Raw genomic sequence first — 14,161 nt, 5'->3', positions numbered from 1 at the left:
TTGAATCTGGGAGGCGAAGGTTGCAGTGAGTTGAGTTCGTGCCACTGCACTCCAGCCTGGGCGACAAGAGCAAAACTCCACCTTATAAAAAAGAAAAAAAAAGACAACTAAGGCTTGCATAAGCATTTTGAGAATATTCTTCTAGGCATATTTTGATTTTCAAATGTGTAGCAAAAAATTATACTTTTTATATTTTTTATTTTTGCTGGTTGTATAGCTTCAGTCTCCTTTTGCATTCTGGAATGACTTATTAATTGTGCATTCTTTCCCTTGTGTTAATCTTGGTAGAAAGTACCCAGGTTTGTGAATTCTTTCAGATAATATTTGGCTTGAAAAATCTACACTATTTCTCCCATGTTTTCCACTAATTCTGTTAGCTATTTATATAGTTACATCAGCTTGATTTTCCTCTACTTCCTAGTCTTTCTGTATGCTTTTTAAAAAAATGTGTCTTTTTATACATACTTTAGCTGGAGTTTTAAAAAATCTGTATTGCCACTGGGCGTAGTGGCTGACGCCTATAATCACAGCACTTTGGGAGGCCAAGGCAGGTGGATCACCTGAGGTCGGGAGTTCAAGACCAGCCTGACCAACACTGAGAAACCCCATCTCTACTAAAAATACAAAATTAGCTGTGCCTAGTGGTGCATACCTGTAATGCCAGCTACTCGGGAGGCTGAGGCAGGAGAATCATTTGAACCTGGGAGGCAGAGGTTGCAGTGAGCCGAGATCGCACCATTGCACTCCAGCCTGGGCAACAAGAGCAAAACTCTGTGTCACAAAAAAAAAAAGAAAAAAGAATACTCGAATAATACCAATTAATAATCCTTTTATGTTGCACATTTAGTGCTTTACATATAATTTAATTAGTAATAATTTGGATTAATTTCTAGCATCTTATTTTTTTTCTGTTTGTTTCATTGTGTTCCCCTCTCTTTGTATTGATCATATTTTTAATTTATTTTATTCTTGATGTTTGAAATTTGTATGTTACTTTTCGTTGTTACCATAAATAACAATTTTAAATTTAAATCGTTAATACCTTTTCTTTCTAACTAAGTACACTAGGCTGTTTGAATAAAGTGATTCCCATATACACTTACTACACTTGGAGAGAGACCCAGAAGGAAGTGCATTGTCACACAAGCTATTAGACATCTGGTGGCAGAAAGAATAGGCTCCTTGACAGAGGCCCAATGACACCCTGTGGTAGATTACAGATGGCCCCAAGTCTTTGAGATTACTATCTGAAGGTGGAATCTCTCTCCTTTTTATGTGAGCCAGTCCTTGCTTTGACTAGTAGAAACCAGCACAACTTAGGTTTGCAAGTCCATCCTCAAGAGGCTTCTGCTAATTAAGTAGCTGCTGTTTTCAGCTAGTAATTTTTGTGGCTGTTTATTACACAGTAAAGGCCAACTGATAGACATACCCCTTTGCCCATAAGCCAATAAACTGTGGTTCTTCAGGACCCATTGGGAAATCCTCCAGAACCAGGCCCACTCGTGTTAGCAGTAAAGAATTCTGGGCCAGGTACGGTGGCTCACGCCTTTAAACCCAGCACTTTGGGAGGCTGATGTGGGCGGATCACGAGGCCAAGAGATTGAGACCATTTTGGGCAACATGGTGAACCCCCGTCTCTACTAAAAATACAAAAATTAGCTGGGTATGGTGGCACTCACCTGTAGTCCCAGCTACTTGGGGGCTGAGGTAGGTGAATCTCTTGAACCTGGGAGGCGGAGGTTACAGTGAGCTGATACTGCGCCACAGCACTCCAGCCTGGTGACAGAGTGAGGCTCTGTCTCAAAAAAAAAAAAATTCTGTCAGTGTTCACAGAGGGACTGGGCATCTCCCACTATGTACTGCGATGAGAAAAATCAAGATTTGAATACATATTCCTCTGCTTAGGGACTCAGCAGGCCTGAAGTCAGCAGGACTGAAGGCCCAAAGAAACAGTTGATGTTATGAGATGCAAGCAAGTTGCCAGGTGATATGGTTTGGCTGTGTCCCCACCCAAATGTCACCTTGAATTGAACTGTAGCTCCCATAATCCCCACGGTGTTGAGGGAGAGACCAGGTGGGAGGTAGTTGAATCATGGGGTCGGGTTTTCCCGTGCTGTTCAAGTAATTCTCATGCCTCAGTCGGCCACGTAGCTGGGATAATAGGCATGTGCTATTCTTGTGATGGTGAGTAAGTCTCATGAGGTCTGTCAGTTTTATAAGCAGCTCTTCCCCTGGACAGCCTCTCTTGCCTTCTGCCATGTAAGATGGGCCTTTCCTCCTCTTTCACCTTCTGCCATGATTCTGAGGCCTCCCCAGCCATGTGGAACTGTGAGTCCATTAAACCTCTTTTTCATCATAAATTACCCAGTATCGGCCGGGCGCGGTGGCTCACGCTGTAACAAGGAACATAGCACCTAAGCTCAGACTTTGTTTTTTGGTAGAGCAGGTATCTCACTCCATTGCCCAGGCTGTTCTCAAACTCCTGAGCTAGAGTGATCCTCTCTTCTGGGCCTCCCAAAGTGCTGGGATTACAAGCATGAGCCACCATGCCCAGCCACACATCTTTTTTTTTTTTTTTGAGACGGAGTCTCACTCGGTCACCCCGGCTGGAGTGCAGTGGCACGATCTCGGCTCACTGCAAGCTCCGCCTCCCGGGTTCACGCCATTCTCCTGCCTCAGTCTCCGGAGTACATGGGACTACAGGCATCTGCCACCATGTCCAGCTAATTTTTTGTATTTTTAGTAGAGACGGGGTTTCACTGTGTTAGCCAGGATGGTCTCAATCTCCTGACCTCGTGGTCCGCCCGCCTCGGCCTCCCAAAGTGCTGGGATTACAGGCATGAGCCACCGCGCCCAGCTCAGACATCTTTACATTACATGAAATTTTCAAGGCCCAGTTGGTCCTAATTCTCCATAAATCCTTTCAGAGTATTAACAATGAAGCAAATCTTGCTAAATCTTTTTATGATCCAGTACAAGATAAATATATATATATACATATATATATAGTTTTTATCACTGATAAAAACAGTACAATCATTAAAAACTACAGAATTATATTGGTAATGAGTATTGGTACAAATGCACTAAGTAAGACAGGCACGGTGGCTCACGCGCCTGTAATCCCAGCATTTTGGGAGGCCGAGGCGGGTGGATCATGAAGTCAGATCGAGACGATCATGAAGTCAGATCGAGACGATCCTGGCTAAAATGGTGAAACCTTGTATCTACTAAAACTAAAAAAACATAGTTGGGCGTGGTTGCACGCACATGTATTACTAGCTACCGGGGAGGCTGAGACAGGAGGTTACAGTGAGCCGAGATTGCACCACTGCACTCCAGCCTGGGAGACAGAGTAAGACTCTGTCTCAAAAAACAAACAAACAAAAAAATGCACTAAGTATAATAGTAGTGACCGGGCAAAGTGGCTAATGCCTGGAGTCTCAACGCTTTGAAAGGAGGTGAAAGGATTACTTGAGCCCAGGAGTTCGAGACCTGCCTGGACAACATACCAAGCCCCCCTCTCTACTGAAAACTTAAAAAATACAGTGAGCCAAGATCATGCCACTGCATTCCAGCCTGGGCAACAGAGCAAGACTCCATTAAAAAAAAAAAAAGGAAGGAAGGAAGGAAGGAAGGAAGCAAGCAAGCTAGGAAGGAAGGAATTAGCAAATAAATTCCAACCCCATGATAAGAAAATAGTAAACCCAGTGGCATTTACTGCAGGAATGTAAGGTTGGCTCTGGCTCATTTGTATCTGTATTTGTGCATTCACCATTATGGATGATGCCTGGAATTTGCCCACAGGGATGCTCAAGATCCTTTCAGACACATTATTTTTTCTAAACTTATTTATTTATGAATGACAGAGTCTCTTTCATCCAGGCTGGAGTGCAGTGGTGTGATCTCGGCTCACTGCAACCTCCAATTCCTATGTTCAAGTTATTCTCCTGCCTCAGCCTCCCAAGTAGCTGGGATTACAGGTGTGCACCACCACACCCAACTAATTTTTGTATTTTTAGTAGAGATGGGGTTTTACCATGTTGGCCAGGCTGGTCTTGAACTCAGACCCCCTGACTCAGCCTGATTCAACCTCCCAAAGTGCTGGGATTATAGGAATGAGCCACAGCACCCGGTGGTGTTCTTTTTTTTTTTTTTTTTGCCATGTCACCCAGGCTGGAGTGCAGTGGTGCAATCATAGCTCACTGCAGCCTCGACCTCCTGGGCTCAAGCAATCCTCTCACCTCAGCCTTCTGAGTAGCTGGGAATGCAGGCATGTACCACCATGCCTAGCTAATTTTTTTTTATTTTTAAATATTTTTGTCGTGACTGTGTCTCACTATATTGCCCAGGCTGGTCTTGAAATCCTGTTCAAGTTATCCTTCTGTGTCAGCCTCCCAAAATGCTAGGATGACAGGGGTGAGCCACTGTGCCTGGCCTCTATTTCTAATATCTAGGCAGCAACTGTTGCTGTGTTGTTCCTCTTACATGGTCTTATTACCCATTTGATACAAAGTTCAGATTGATTGTTCCTGTTCATATTCCATTTTGGGTTTTCCCTCTACCTATGTGGATTTTTTAAAAAATTAAATATGTGAAAGAATAAAGGGCCAAGCACAGTGGCTCACACTTGTAATGCCAACAATGTGGGAGGCCAAGGAGGGATGATCACTTGAGCCCAGGAGTTCGAGAGCAGCCTGGGCAACATAGATCTCTTCTCTACAAAAAATATTTTTAAAAATTAGCTGGATGTGGTGGTGCACATATGTACTCCCCGGTACTCAGGCAGGAGGATTCCTTGAGCCCAGGAGGTAAAGGCTGCAGTGAGCCATGATAATGCCACTACACTCCAGCCTGTGTGACAGAGTGAAACCCTGCATTTTTTTTAAAGAAAAAAAAGAATGTGATTTTAAACATCAGAACTGTAAGGTACTCTGAGCTGGCCATACCATGGTCAAGCCATCATGACATCTCCAGCCCTTGTGATAATGTACTTTGTGATATTCCCCCGCCCTTGTGAATGTACTTTGTAAGATACATCCCCCCCCACCTAGTGAATGTACCCTGCCCTTGGCCCTTGCGACAATACACCCTCCCTGCCCTTGTAAGTGTACTTTGTAACATTCCTCCCCACCCTTGTGACGATACACCCTCCCTGCCCTTGTGAATGTACTTTGTAACATCCTCCCAGCCCTTGAGAATGTACTTTGTAACATCCACCCCACTGCCTGCAAAAGAAATTGCTCCTAACTCCACCGCTTATCCCAAACCTATGAGAACTAATGATAATCCCACCACCCTTTGCTGACTGTTTTGTCAGACTCAGCCCATCCACATCCGGATGTAATACATAGCCATTGTTGCTTGCACAAAGCCTGCTAGGTGCTCTCTTTACTCAGATGCGTGTAACATTTTGTGCTGAAACCTGGGACAGTGGAACTCCTCAGGAGACCCATCCCCTGTCCTTATACTCCCTCCATGAGGAGATCCACCTATGACCTCAGGTCATCAGACCAGCCAGCCCAAGGACCATCTCACTAATTTCAAATTGGTAAGTGGTTTTTTGCACTCGGGTAAGCGGTTTTTTTGCTCTCTACCTAAACTCTCTCACCTCCTTTCAATCTCTCTCCTTTCAATTTTCAGTTTCTCTCCCTTCCTGGTAGAGACAAAAAGGAGACACACTTTATCCATGCATCCAAAGACTCCGATGTTGGTCACGGACTTGGGAAGACAGTCTTCCCTTGGTGTTTGATCACCGCGGGGATGCCTGCCTTGATCATTCACCCACATTCCCTTGAGGGCAGGTCAATTGCAGGGACGCCTGCTTTGGCTGCTCACCCACATTAAAGCCCAGGACTCAGTCAGGGATGCCTACTGGAAGACTGGTGACTGCCCACCTCCATTTCTCCGTGTCTCTACCTTCCTCTTTAAACTTACATTCTCCACTATGGGCAACCTTCTGTCATCCATTCCTCCCTCTTCCCCCTTAGCCTGTGTTCTTAGAAACCTAAAACCCCTTTGACTAACACCTGACCTAAAACCTAAATGTCTTATTTTCTTCTGTAATACCGCTTGGCCCCAATACAAACTTGACAATGGTCCCAATTGACCAGAGAATGGCACTTTCTTTTTTTTTTTTTTTTTTTTTTTTTTTTTTTTGAGACGGAGTCTCGCTCTGTCACCCAGGCTGGAGTGCAGTGGCGCAATCTCGGCTCACTGCAAGCTCCGCCTCCCGGGTTCATGCCATTCTCCCACCTCAGCCTCTCCGAGTAGCTGGGACTACAGGCGCCCGCCACCGCGCCCGGCTAATTTTTTGTATTTTTAGTAGAGACGGGGTTTCACCGTGGTCTCGATCTCCTGACCTCGTGATCCGCCCGCCTCGGCCTCCCAAAGTGCTGGGATTACAAGCGTGAGCCACCGCGCCCGGCCTGAGAATGGCACTTTCGATTTGTCTATCCTACAAGACCTAGAGAATTTTTGTTGAAAATTGGGCAAATGGTCTGAGGTGCCTTATGTCCAGGCATTTTTTACACTTCACTTCCTCCCTAGTTTCTGCTCCCAATGGGACTTGTCCCAGATTTTCCTTCTTTCTCTCCCATCTGCTCCTTTGGTCTCCACCCCAAGCTCAGAGTCCTCTGAATCCTCCTTTTCCACTGACCCCTCTGACCTCTCTCCTCCTCCCCCAGCTGCTCTTCGCCAGGCTGAATTGGGTCCCAATTCTTCCACAGCCTCCACTACCCCACCCTATAATGCTTCTATTACCTCCCCTCCTCACACCCAGTCTGGCTTACAGTTTTGTTCTGTGACTAGCTCTCCCCCACCTGCCCAACAATTTCCTCTTAGAGAGGTGGCTGGAGCTGAAGGCATAGTCAGGGTACATGTGCCTTTTTCTCTATCAGACGGTTCCCAAATGAGCCAGCATTTAGGCTCTTTCTCATCAGACCCCACTAAATATATACAGGAATTCCAATATCTAACTCAGTCCCACAATTTAACCTGGAGTGACTTAAGTGTCATCCTGACCTCTACCCTCTCCCCAAATGAATGAGAAAGAGTTTATTTTCTAGCCCAGTCAGACAGACACCTGCTATCTTCATGAGCCAGGCCTCCAAGAGGGCACCAGGGCAGTTCCCTGAGAGGATCCCCATTGGTAATACCAGACGGACTCCCCAGGTATAGCTAGGCGAGATTACATGGTCTCCTACCTAGTTGAGGGGCTCAAAAAGGCAGCATACAGTGCTGTTAATTATGACAAGCTAAAGAAAACTACCCAGTGTAAAGATGAAAACCCAGCCCACTTTATGGCCTACTTAGCAGCTACCTTTAGATGCTTTACAGCCCTAGACCCATGGGGTCCAGAAGGCCGCCTTATCCTTAATATGCATTTTATCACCCAATCCACTCCTAACATTAGAAAAAGAACTCCAAAAATTGGATTCCAGCCCCCAAACCCCACAACAGGATTTAATCAACCTCGCCTTCAAGGTGTTCAGTAACCGAGAAAAAGCTGCCAAGTGGCAACATATCTTGGGATTCTTTGTAAGCCATGCCCCGTCTGTGTGGGCCCCCACTGGAAGTCGGACTCTCTGACTCACATCACCGCCACTCCAAAGCTCCTGGAGCTCAAACCCAACGTTCATTGGCTGACTCCTTCCCAGATCTCCTTGGCTTAGTGGCTGAAGACTGACGCTGCCTGATCGTCTCAGAAGCTCCCTGGACCATGATGGACGCCGAGCTTTGGGTAACTCTTACAGTGGAGGGTAAGTCCATCCCCTGTTTAATTGATACGGGGGATACCCACTCCACTTTACTTTCTTCTCAGAGGCCTGTTTCCCTTGCCCCTGTAACTGTTGTAGGTATTGACGGCTAGGCTTCTAGACCCCTTAAAACTCTCCAACTCTGGTGCCAACTTGGACAATATTCTTTTATGCACTCTTTTAGTTATCCCTACCTGCCCAGTTCCCTTATTAATCTGAGACATTTTAACTAAATTATCTGCTTCCCTGACTATTCCTGGACTACAACCACACCTCATTGCTGTCCTTATGCCTGATTCCAGGCCTCTTTTGCATCTTCCTCTCATGTCTCCCTACCTTAATCCACAAGTATGGGATACCTCTACACCCTCCTTGGTGACTGATCAGGCAACCCTTACCATCCCATTAAAACCTAATCACCCTTACCCCACTCAACACCAGTACCCCATCCCACAACAGGCTTTAAGAGGACTAAAGCCTGCTATCACTCGCCTGTTACAGCATGGCCTTTTAAAGCCTACAAATTCTCCTTACAACTCCCCTATCCTACCTGTCCAGAAACCGGACAAATCTTACAGGTTGGTTCAGGATCTTCGCTTTATTAACCAAATTGTCTAACCTATCCATCCTGTGGTGCCAAACCCATATACTCTCCTATACTCAATACCTCCCTCGACAACTCATTATTCTGTCCTCAACCTCAAAGATGCTTTCTTCACTATTCCTTTGCACCTCTTATCCCAACCTCTTTTTGCTTTCACATGGACTGATTCTGTCACCCACCAATCTCAGCAACTTACCTGGACTGTACTGCCGCAAGGCTTCAGAGACAACCCCCATTACTTTAGTCAAGCTCTTTCTCATGATTTACTTCCTTTCCGTCCATCCGTTTCTCACGTTATTCAATATGTGGAAGACCTTGTCCTCTGCAGCCCCTCTTACGGATCTTCCCAACAGGATACCCTCCTGCTCCTTCAACATCTATTCTCAAAGGGGAATCACGTATCCCCCTCTAAAGCCCAAATTTCTTCCCCATCCGTTACCTATCTCGGCACAGTCCTTCATCAAAACACACGTGTTCTCCCTGCTAATTGTGTCTGGCTAATCTCTGAAACCCCAACACCTTCTGCAAAGCAACAACTCCTTTCCTTCCTAGGCGTGGTTGGATACTTTTGCCTTTGGATACCAGGTTTTGCCATCCTAAATAAATCACTATATAAACTCACAAAGGGAAACCTGATGGACCCCATAGAACCTAAGTCCTTTCCCCACTCTTCTTTTCATTCCTTAAAGACAGCCCTAGAAATAGCTCCCACATTAGCACTCCCTGACTTGTCCCAATACTTCTCCTTACATATGGCTGAAATACAAGGCTGTGTGGTTGGAGTTCTTACAGAGGAACCAGACCCACAACCTGTAGCCTTCCTATCCAAACAACTTAATATCACAGTTCTAGGCTGGCCCTCCTGTCTATGTGCATTGGCAGCCACTGCTTCAATACTTTCAGAGGCCCTCAAGATCACAAACCATGCCCCACTTACTCTCTACAGTTCTCATAATTTTCAAAATCTATTTTTCTCCTCACACTTGGTGCATATACTTTCTGCCCCCAGACTCCTCCAACTGTACTCACTATTCATTGAAACTCCCACAATTACCATTGTTCCTGGCACAGACTTCAACTCGCCCTCTCACCTTATACCTAGCACCAAACCTGAACCTCATGACTGTATCTCTCTAATCCATATGGCGTCCTCCACATTTCCCCATATTTCCCTCTTTTGTGTTGCTAATCCAGACCACACTTGGTTTATTGATGGTAGTTCTTCAAGGCCAAATTGTCAGTCACCAGCAAGGGCAGGCTATGCTGTATTGTCTTCCACATCGGTCATTGAAGCTACTGTCCTGCACCCTTCCACTACCTCTCAACAAGCCGAACTCACTGCTTTAACTGGGGCTCTCACCCTTGTAAAGGGACTATGTGTCAATATCTACACTGATTCCAAGTATGCCTTCCACATCCTACATCACCATGCTGTTATATGGGCAGGAAGAGGTTTTCTCATGACACAAGCGTCCTCCGTCATCAACGCTTCCTTAATAAAAATCCTCCTTAAGGCTGCTCTACTGCCTAAGGAAGCCAGAGTCATTCACTGCAAGGGGCAGCAGAAGTCACCAGATCCCACTGCTCGAGGCAACGCTTATGCTGATAATGCACAAAAGAAGCAGCTAGTATTCCCACATCTGTCCCTCACGGCCATTTTTTTTCTTTCTTGTCTATCATTCCCACCTGTACTCCCACTGAAACTATTACCTATCAGTCCCTTCCTACTCAAGGCAAGTGGTTCTTGGATCAAGGAAAATTCCTCCTTCCTGCCTCACAGGCTCATTCTATCTTATCGTCCTTTCATAACCTCTTTCATGTTGGTTACAAGCCAATGGCCCATCTCTTAGAACCTCTCATTTCTTTTCCATCATGGAAATCCATTCTCAAGGAAATTACTTCTCAGTGTTCCATCTGTTATTCTACCACCCCACAGGGATATCTTAGGCCCCCTCCCTTTCCTACACATCAAGCTCAATGATTTGCCCCCACCCAAGACTGGCAGATTGACTTTACTCTTATGCCCTGAGTCAAAAAACTAAGATACCTTTTGGTCTGGGTAGATACATTCACTGGATGCATAGAGGCCTTTCCCACAGGGTCTGAGAAGGCCACCATGGTCATTTCTTCCCTTCTGCCAGACATAATTCCTCAGTTTGGCCTTCCCACCTCTATAGAGTCCAATAACGGACTGGCCTTTGTTAGTCAGATCACTCAAGCAGTCCCCCAGGCCTTCGGCATCCAGTGGAACCTTCATTCCCCTTACCGTCCTCAAGCTTTGGGAAAGGTAGAAAGAACTAATGGTCTGTTAAAAACACACCTCACCAAGCTCAGCCTCCAACTTAAAAAAGACTGGACAGTACTGTTATTGTTTGCCCTCTTTAGAATTAAATCCTGTCCTCAAGAAGCTACAGGGTATAGTCCATTTGAAGTTTTATATGGACATACCTTCTTGTTAGGCCCCAACCTCTTGCCAGACACTAGCCCTCTAGGTGACTATCTTCCAGTCCTCCAGCAGGCTAGATAGGAAATTTGCCAGGCTGCTAATCTTCTCTTGCCTACTCCAGATTCCCAGCCATATGAAGACACCCTGGCTGGACGATCAGTTCTTGTGAAGAATTTGACCCCTCAAACTCTACAACCTTGATGGACTGGACCCTACTTAGTCATCTATAGTACCCTAACTGCAGTCCACCTGCATTATTAACATAAAAGGCAGGAATGTAAGGTCCTCTGAGCTGGCCGCATCATGGTCAAGCCATCGTGATGTCCCTCTGCCCTTGTTATAATGTACTTTGTGATATTCCCCCGCCCTTCTGAATGTACTTTGTAGGATACATCCTCCCCGCCCTTGTGTATGTACCCCACCCTTGTGACAATACGCCCTCCCCACCCTTGTCAATGTACTTTGTAACATCCTCCTCGCCCTTGAGAATGTACTTTGTAACTTCCACCCTCTGCCTGCAAAAAAAATTGCTCGTAATTCCATTGCCTATCCCAAACCTATAAGAACTAATGATAATCCCACCACCTTTTGCTGACTGTTTTGTCAGACTCAGCCCATCCGCACCCGGATGTAATACACAGCCATTGTTGCTCACTCAAGGCCTGCTTGGTGGTCTCTTTACTTGGACATGCATAATAAGAACTAACAGAATGTTATGCTCAGAGAGGTCAGAGAGGTTTCCCTTTCCCTATCCTCTACATCTTGTTTTTTTTTTTTTTTTTTTTTGAGACAGAGTCTTGCTCTGTTACCCAGGCTGGAGTGCAATGGCACAATCTCAGCTCACTGCAACCTTCACCTTCTGGGTTCAAGTGATTCTCCTGCCTCAGCCTCCCGAGTAGCTGGGACTACAGGAGTGCACCAACACACCTGGCTAATGTTTGTAATTTTAGTAGAGACAGGGTTTCACCATGTTGGCCAGGATAGTCTTGATCTCTTGATTTCATGATCCACCCACCTTAGCCTCTCAAAGTGCTGGGATTACAGGCATGAGCCACCATGCCCAGCCTCCATCTTGTTCTTACCCCACCATTCTGCTCTAGCTGTTCCCATCTATCCCCAATAGATTCTGAATCTTTTTTGAGAATAATCCTATCAGTGTTTCCCTATACTCAGAATAAACAAATAATTATGTATTTTCTTTTTCTTGTCTTTTTTTTTTTTTTTTTGAGATGGAGTCTCACTCTGTCCCCCAGGCTGGAGTGCAGTGGCATGATCTTGGCTCACTGCAACCTCTGCCACCCGGGTTTAAGCAATTATCCTGCCTCTGCCTCCTGAGTAGCTGGGATTACAGGCGCCTGCCACTGTGCCCAGCTAATTTTTGTATTTTTAGTAGAGACGGGGTTTCACCATCTTGGCCAGGCTGGTTTTGAACTCCTGACCTTGTGATCCACCTGCCTCGGCCTCCCAAAGTGCTGGGATTACAGGCGTGAGCCACTGCGCCTGGCCTTTATTTTCGTTTTTTAAATTTGTATTATTATTATTTTTTTTTTTGAGACGGAGTCTCGCTCTGTCACCCAGGCTGGAGTGCAGTGGCGCGATCTCAGCTCACTGCAAGCTCCGCCTCCCGGGTTCACGCCATTCTCCTGCCTCAGCCTCTCCGAGTATCTGGGACTACAGGCGCCCGCCACCACGCCCGGCTAATTTTTTGTATTTTTAGTAGAGATGGGGTTTCACTGTGGTCTCGATCTCCTGACCTTGTGATCCGCCCGCCTCGGCCTCCCAAAGTGCTGGGATTACAAGCATGAGCCACTGCGCCCAGCCTGTACTTTATATTCTTAGCTCCCACAATTTAGTCTAAATATTTGCCCTGATATGCTTATACTGGTCCAAGCAAGCATTAGGTCATAGCCTGTTCCTTTTCCTTATTTGAAGATGTTTTGACCCTTCTCAGCATTCCACAAGTTACTTCCTCCTTCCTTGGTTCTCCTCTACCTTTGCCTCTTTTAAAAAGTTATAAGTTGCTAGCCAATTGGGACAAATACAGAACGTGAGGTCCCATTCCAGCCAATGGAAACTGGACACAGCAGTAGGTTGGAAGCAACAGGTTATAAATGACCCTATCTCCTTTGTTTAGTGTACTCTCGTGGCAAAACTGCTGGTGAGTATACCCTTTCTGCAGGAAGTAAAAATGGCCTTGCTGAGTAAATTAAATTTATGTTCAAGTGCTATTTCTTTACGGCACCAGGGAACAAGCATTTTGAACATATATATATTTATATATTTATATGTTTATATATATATGTTTATATATATATATATAGAGAGAGAGAGAGAGGGAGAGAGAGAGGGTCTTGCTACTTTGCCCAGGCTGGTCTCAAACTCTTGGACTTGTAGAAAATGAAATAAATACAGGTTCCTCCTCAAAGGGACTTTCCTCCCAGTCTGGCTGAAATAAATAGTAATCCCTCTTAGAAGCCAAATTTTCTCAAAGACCTGTGGTCATATTCTTAAATTCTGCCAGCTGTAATAAAGAAGTCAATATACTCTGTGTTCTTAGCTCCCACATTTTAGTCTAGATATTTGCCCTGGCATGCCTGAACTCTTCCAAGCAAGTATTAGGTCATGGCCTATTCCTTTCCCTATTTAGAAGTGTTTTTGCCTCTCTCAACAGTCCACAAGTTACTGTCTCTCTTCCTTTATTCTCCTCTGCCTTTGCCTTTTTTGGGAAGTTCTAAGTTGCTAGCCAATCCAGTGAAGTACAGAATGTGAGGTCCCGTTCCAGCCAATGGAAGCCGGACACAGCAGAAGGGTGGACACGTCAAGTTTAAATAACCCTGTCTCCTTTGTTAGTGTGTGCTCTGGTGGCAAGACTGCCAGCCAGTGGCACCCATTCTGCAGAAAGTAAAACTAGCCTTGCTGAGATCCTTTGTCTCAGTGTTGATTTTGCGACACCAAACAAGCACCCATTCCCAGCAGACTCAAGCTATTTTCCTACCTTAGCCTCCCAAAGTGCAGGAATTACAGGCGGGAGCCACTGCACTAGCCCAATAAAAGCTTTGGAGGAGCATCCCCAGAGATGCGTCCCATCCTTCATCCCCGCCCTTCCAGCCCGACCCGCCACCTGAACCGCGGGCTAGGCCAGGTCCCACCTCTAAATCACCCCCGAGTACGGGCCCCTCCCCTCGCCCACAGTTCCGTCCAGAGGCCCGGTTCTAACCTCACCTTTTTCTCTGGACCTAGTTCTGCATCCCCCTCCCTGAGCCAACCCCAGGCCCTCTCCGCACCCACCCTGGAGGAAACTAGAATTTCTGTGTTCTACCCGGACCTACGTGGCTGAAACTCGAGCCCACGAGC

General features: G+C 45.9%; 1 protein-coding gene and 1 long non-coding RNA gene across 3 annotated transcripts in view; one reads left to right on the top strand and one right to left on the bottom strand.

Moving 5' to 3' along the window:
- LOC129460573 (uncharacterized) overlaps window positions 1-14,120 on the bottom strand; it is a 17,143-nt gene extending 3,023 nt beyond the window's left edge. Inside the window, exons 1-3 of one of the 2 annotated variants that reach the window (XR_010115283.1) lie at window positions 13,803-14,120; window positions 1,680-1,795; window positions 653-750 (exon numbers count right to left, since the gene is read on the bottom strand). This is a non-coding gene — a long non-coding RNA (uncharacterized lncRNA). The remainder of the gene's footprint in view (window positions 1-652; window positions 751-1,679; window positions 1,796-13,802) is intronic. The other variant, XR_008650264.2, reaches the window with a different exon arrangement.
- On the top strand, window positions 3,934-11,466 carry LOC134732284 (uncharacterized). The gene is made up of 2 exons (XM_063616059.1): window positions 3,934-5,551; window positions 7,659-11,466. The coding sequence occupies exon 2, from the start codon at window positions 8,997-8,999 to the stop codon at window positions 10,209-10,211; it is 1,215 nt and encodes a 404-aa protein (XP_063472129.1). The 5' UTR covers window positions 3,934-5,551; window positions 7,659-8,996; the 3' UTR covers window positions 10,212-11,466.
- Window positions 14,121-14,161: the final 41 nt, after the last annotated feature.

This window comes from Symphalangus syndactylus, chromosome 13 (assembly GCF_028878055.3).
Source record: "Symphalangus syndactylus isolate Jambi chromosome 13, NHGRI_mSymSyn1-v2.1_pri, whole genome shotgun sequence".
Classification (NCBI taxonomy): domain Eukaryota; kingdom Metazoa; phylum Chordata; class Mammalia; order Primates; family Hylobatidae; genus Symphalangus; species Symphalangus syndactylus.
The sequence above is the reverse complement of the archived record's forward strand: the minus strand, read 5'-3'. Positions and strand labels throughout refer to the sequence as shown.

Excerpts from the sequence above, each read along its gene's own strand:
- LOC134732284 (XM_063616059.1), top strand. The coding sequence starts at position 8,997 with ATGGACCCCATAGAACCTAAGTCCTTTCCCCACTCTTCTTTTCATTCC.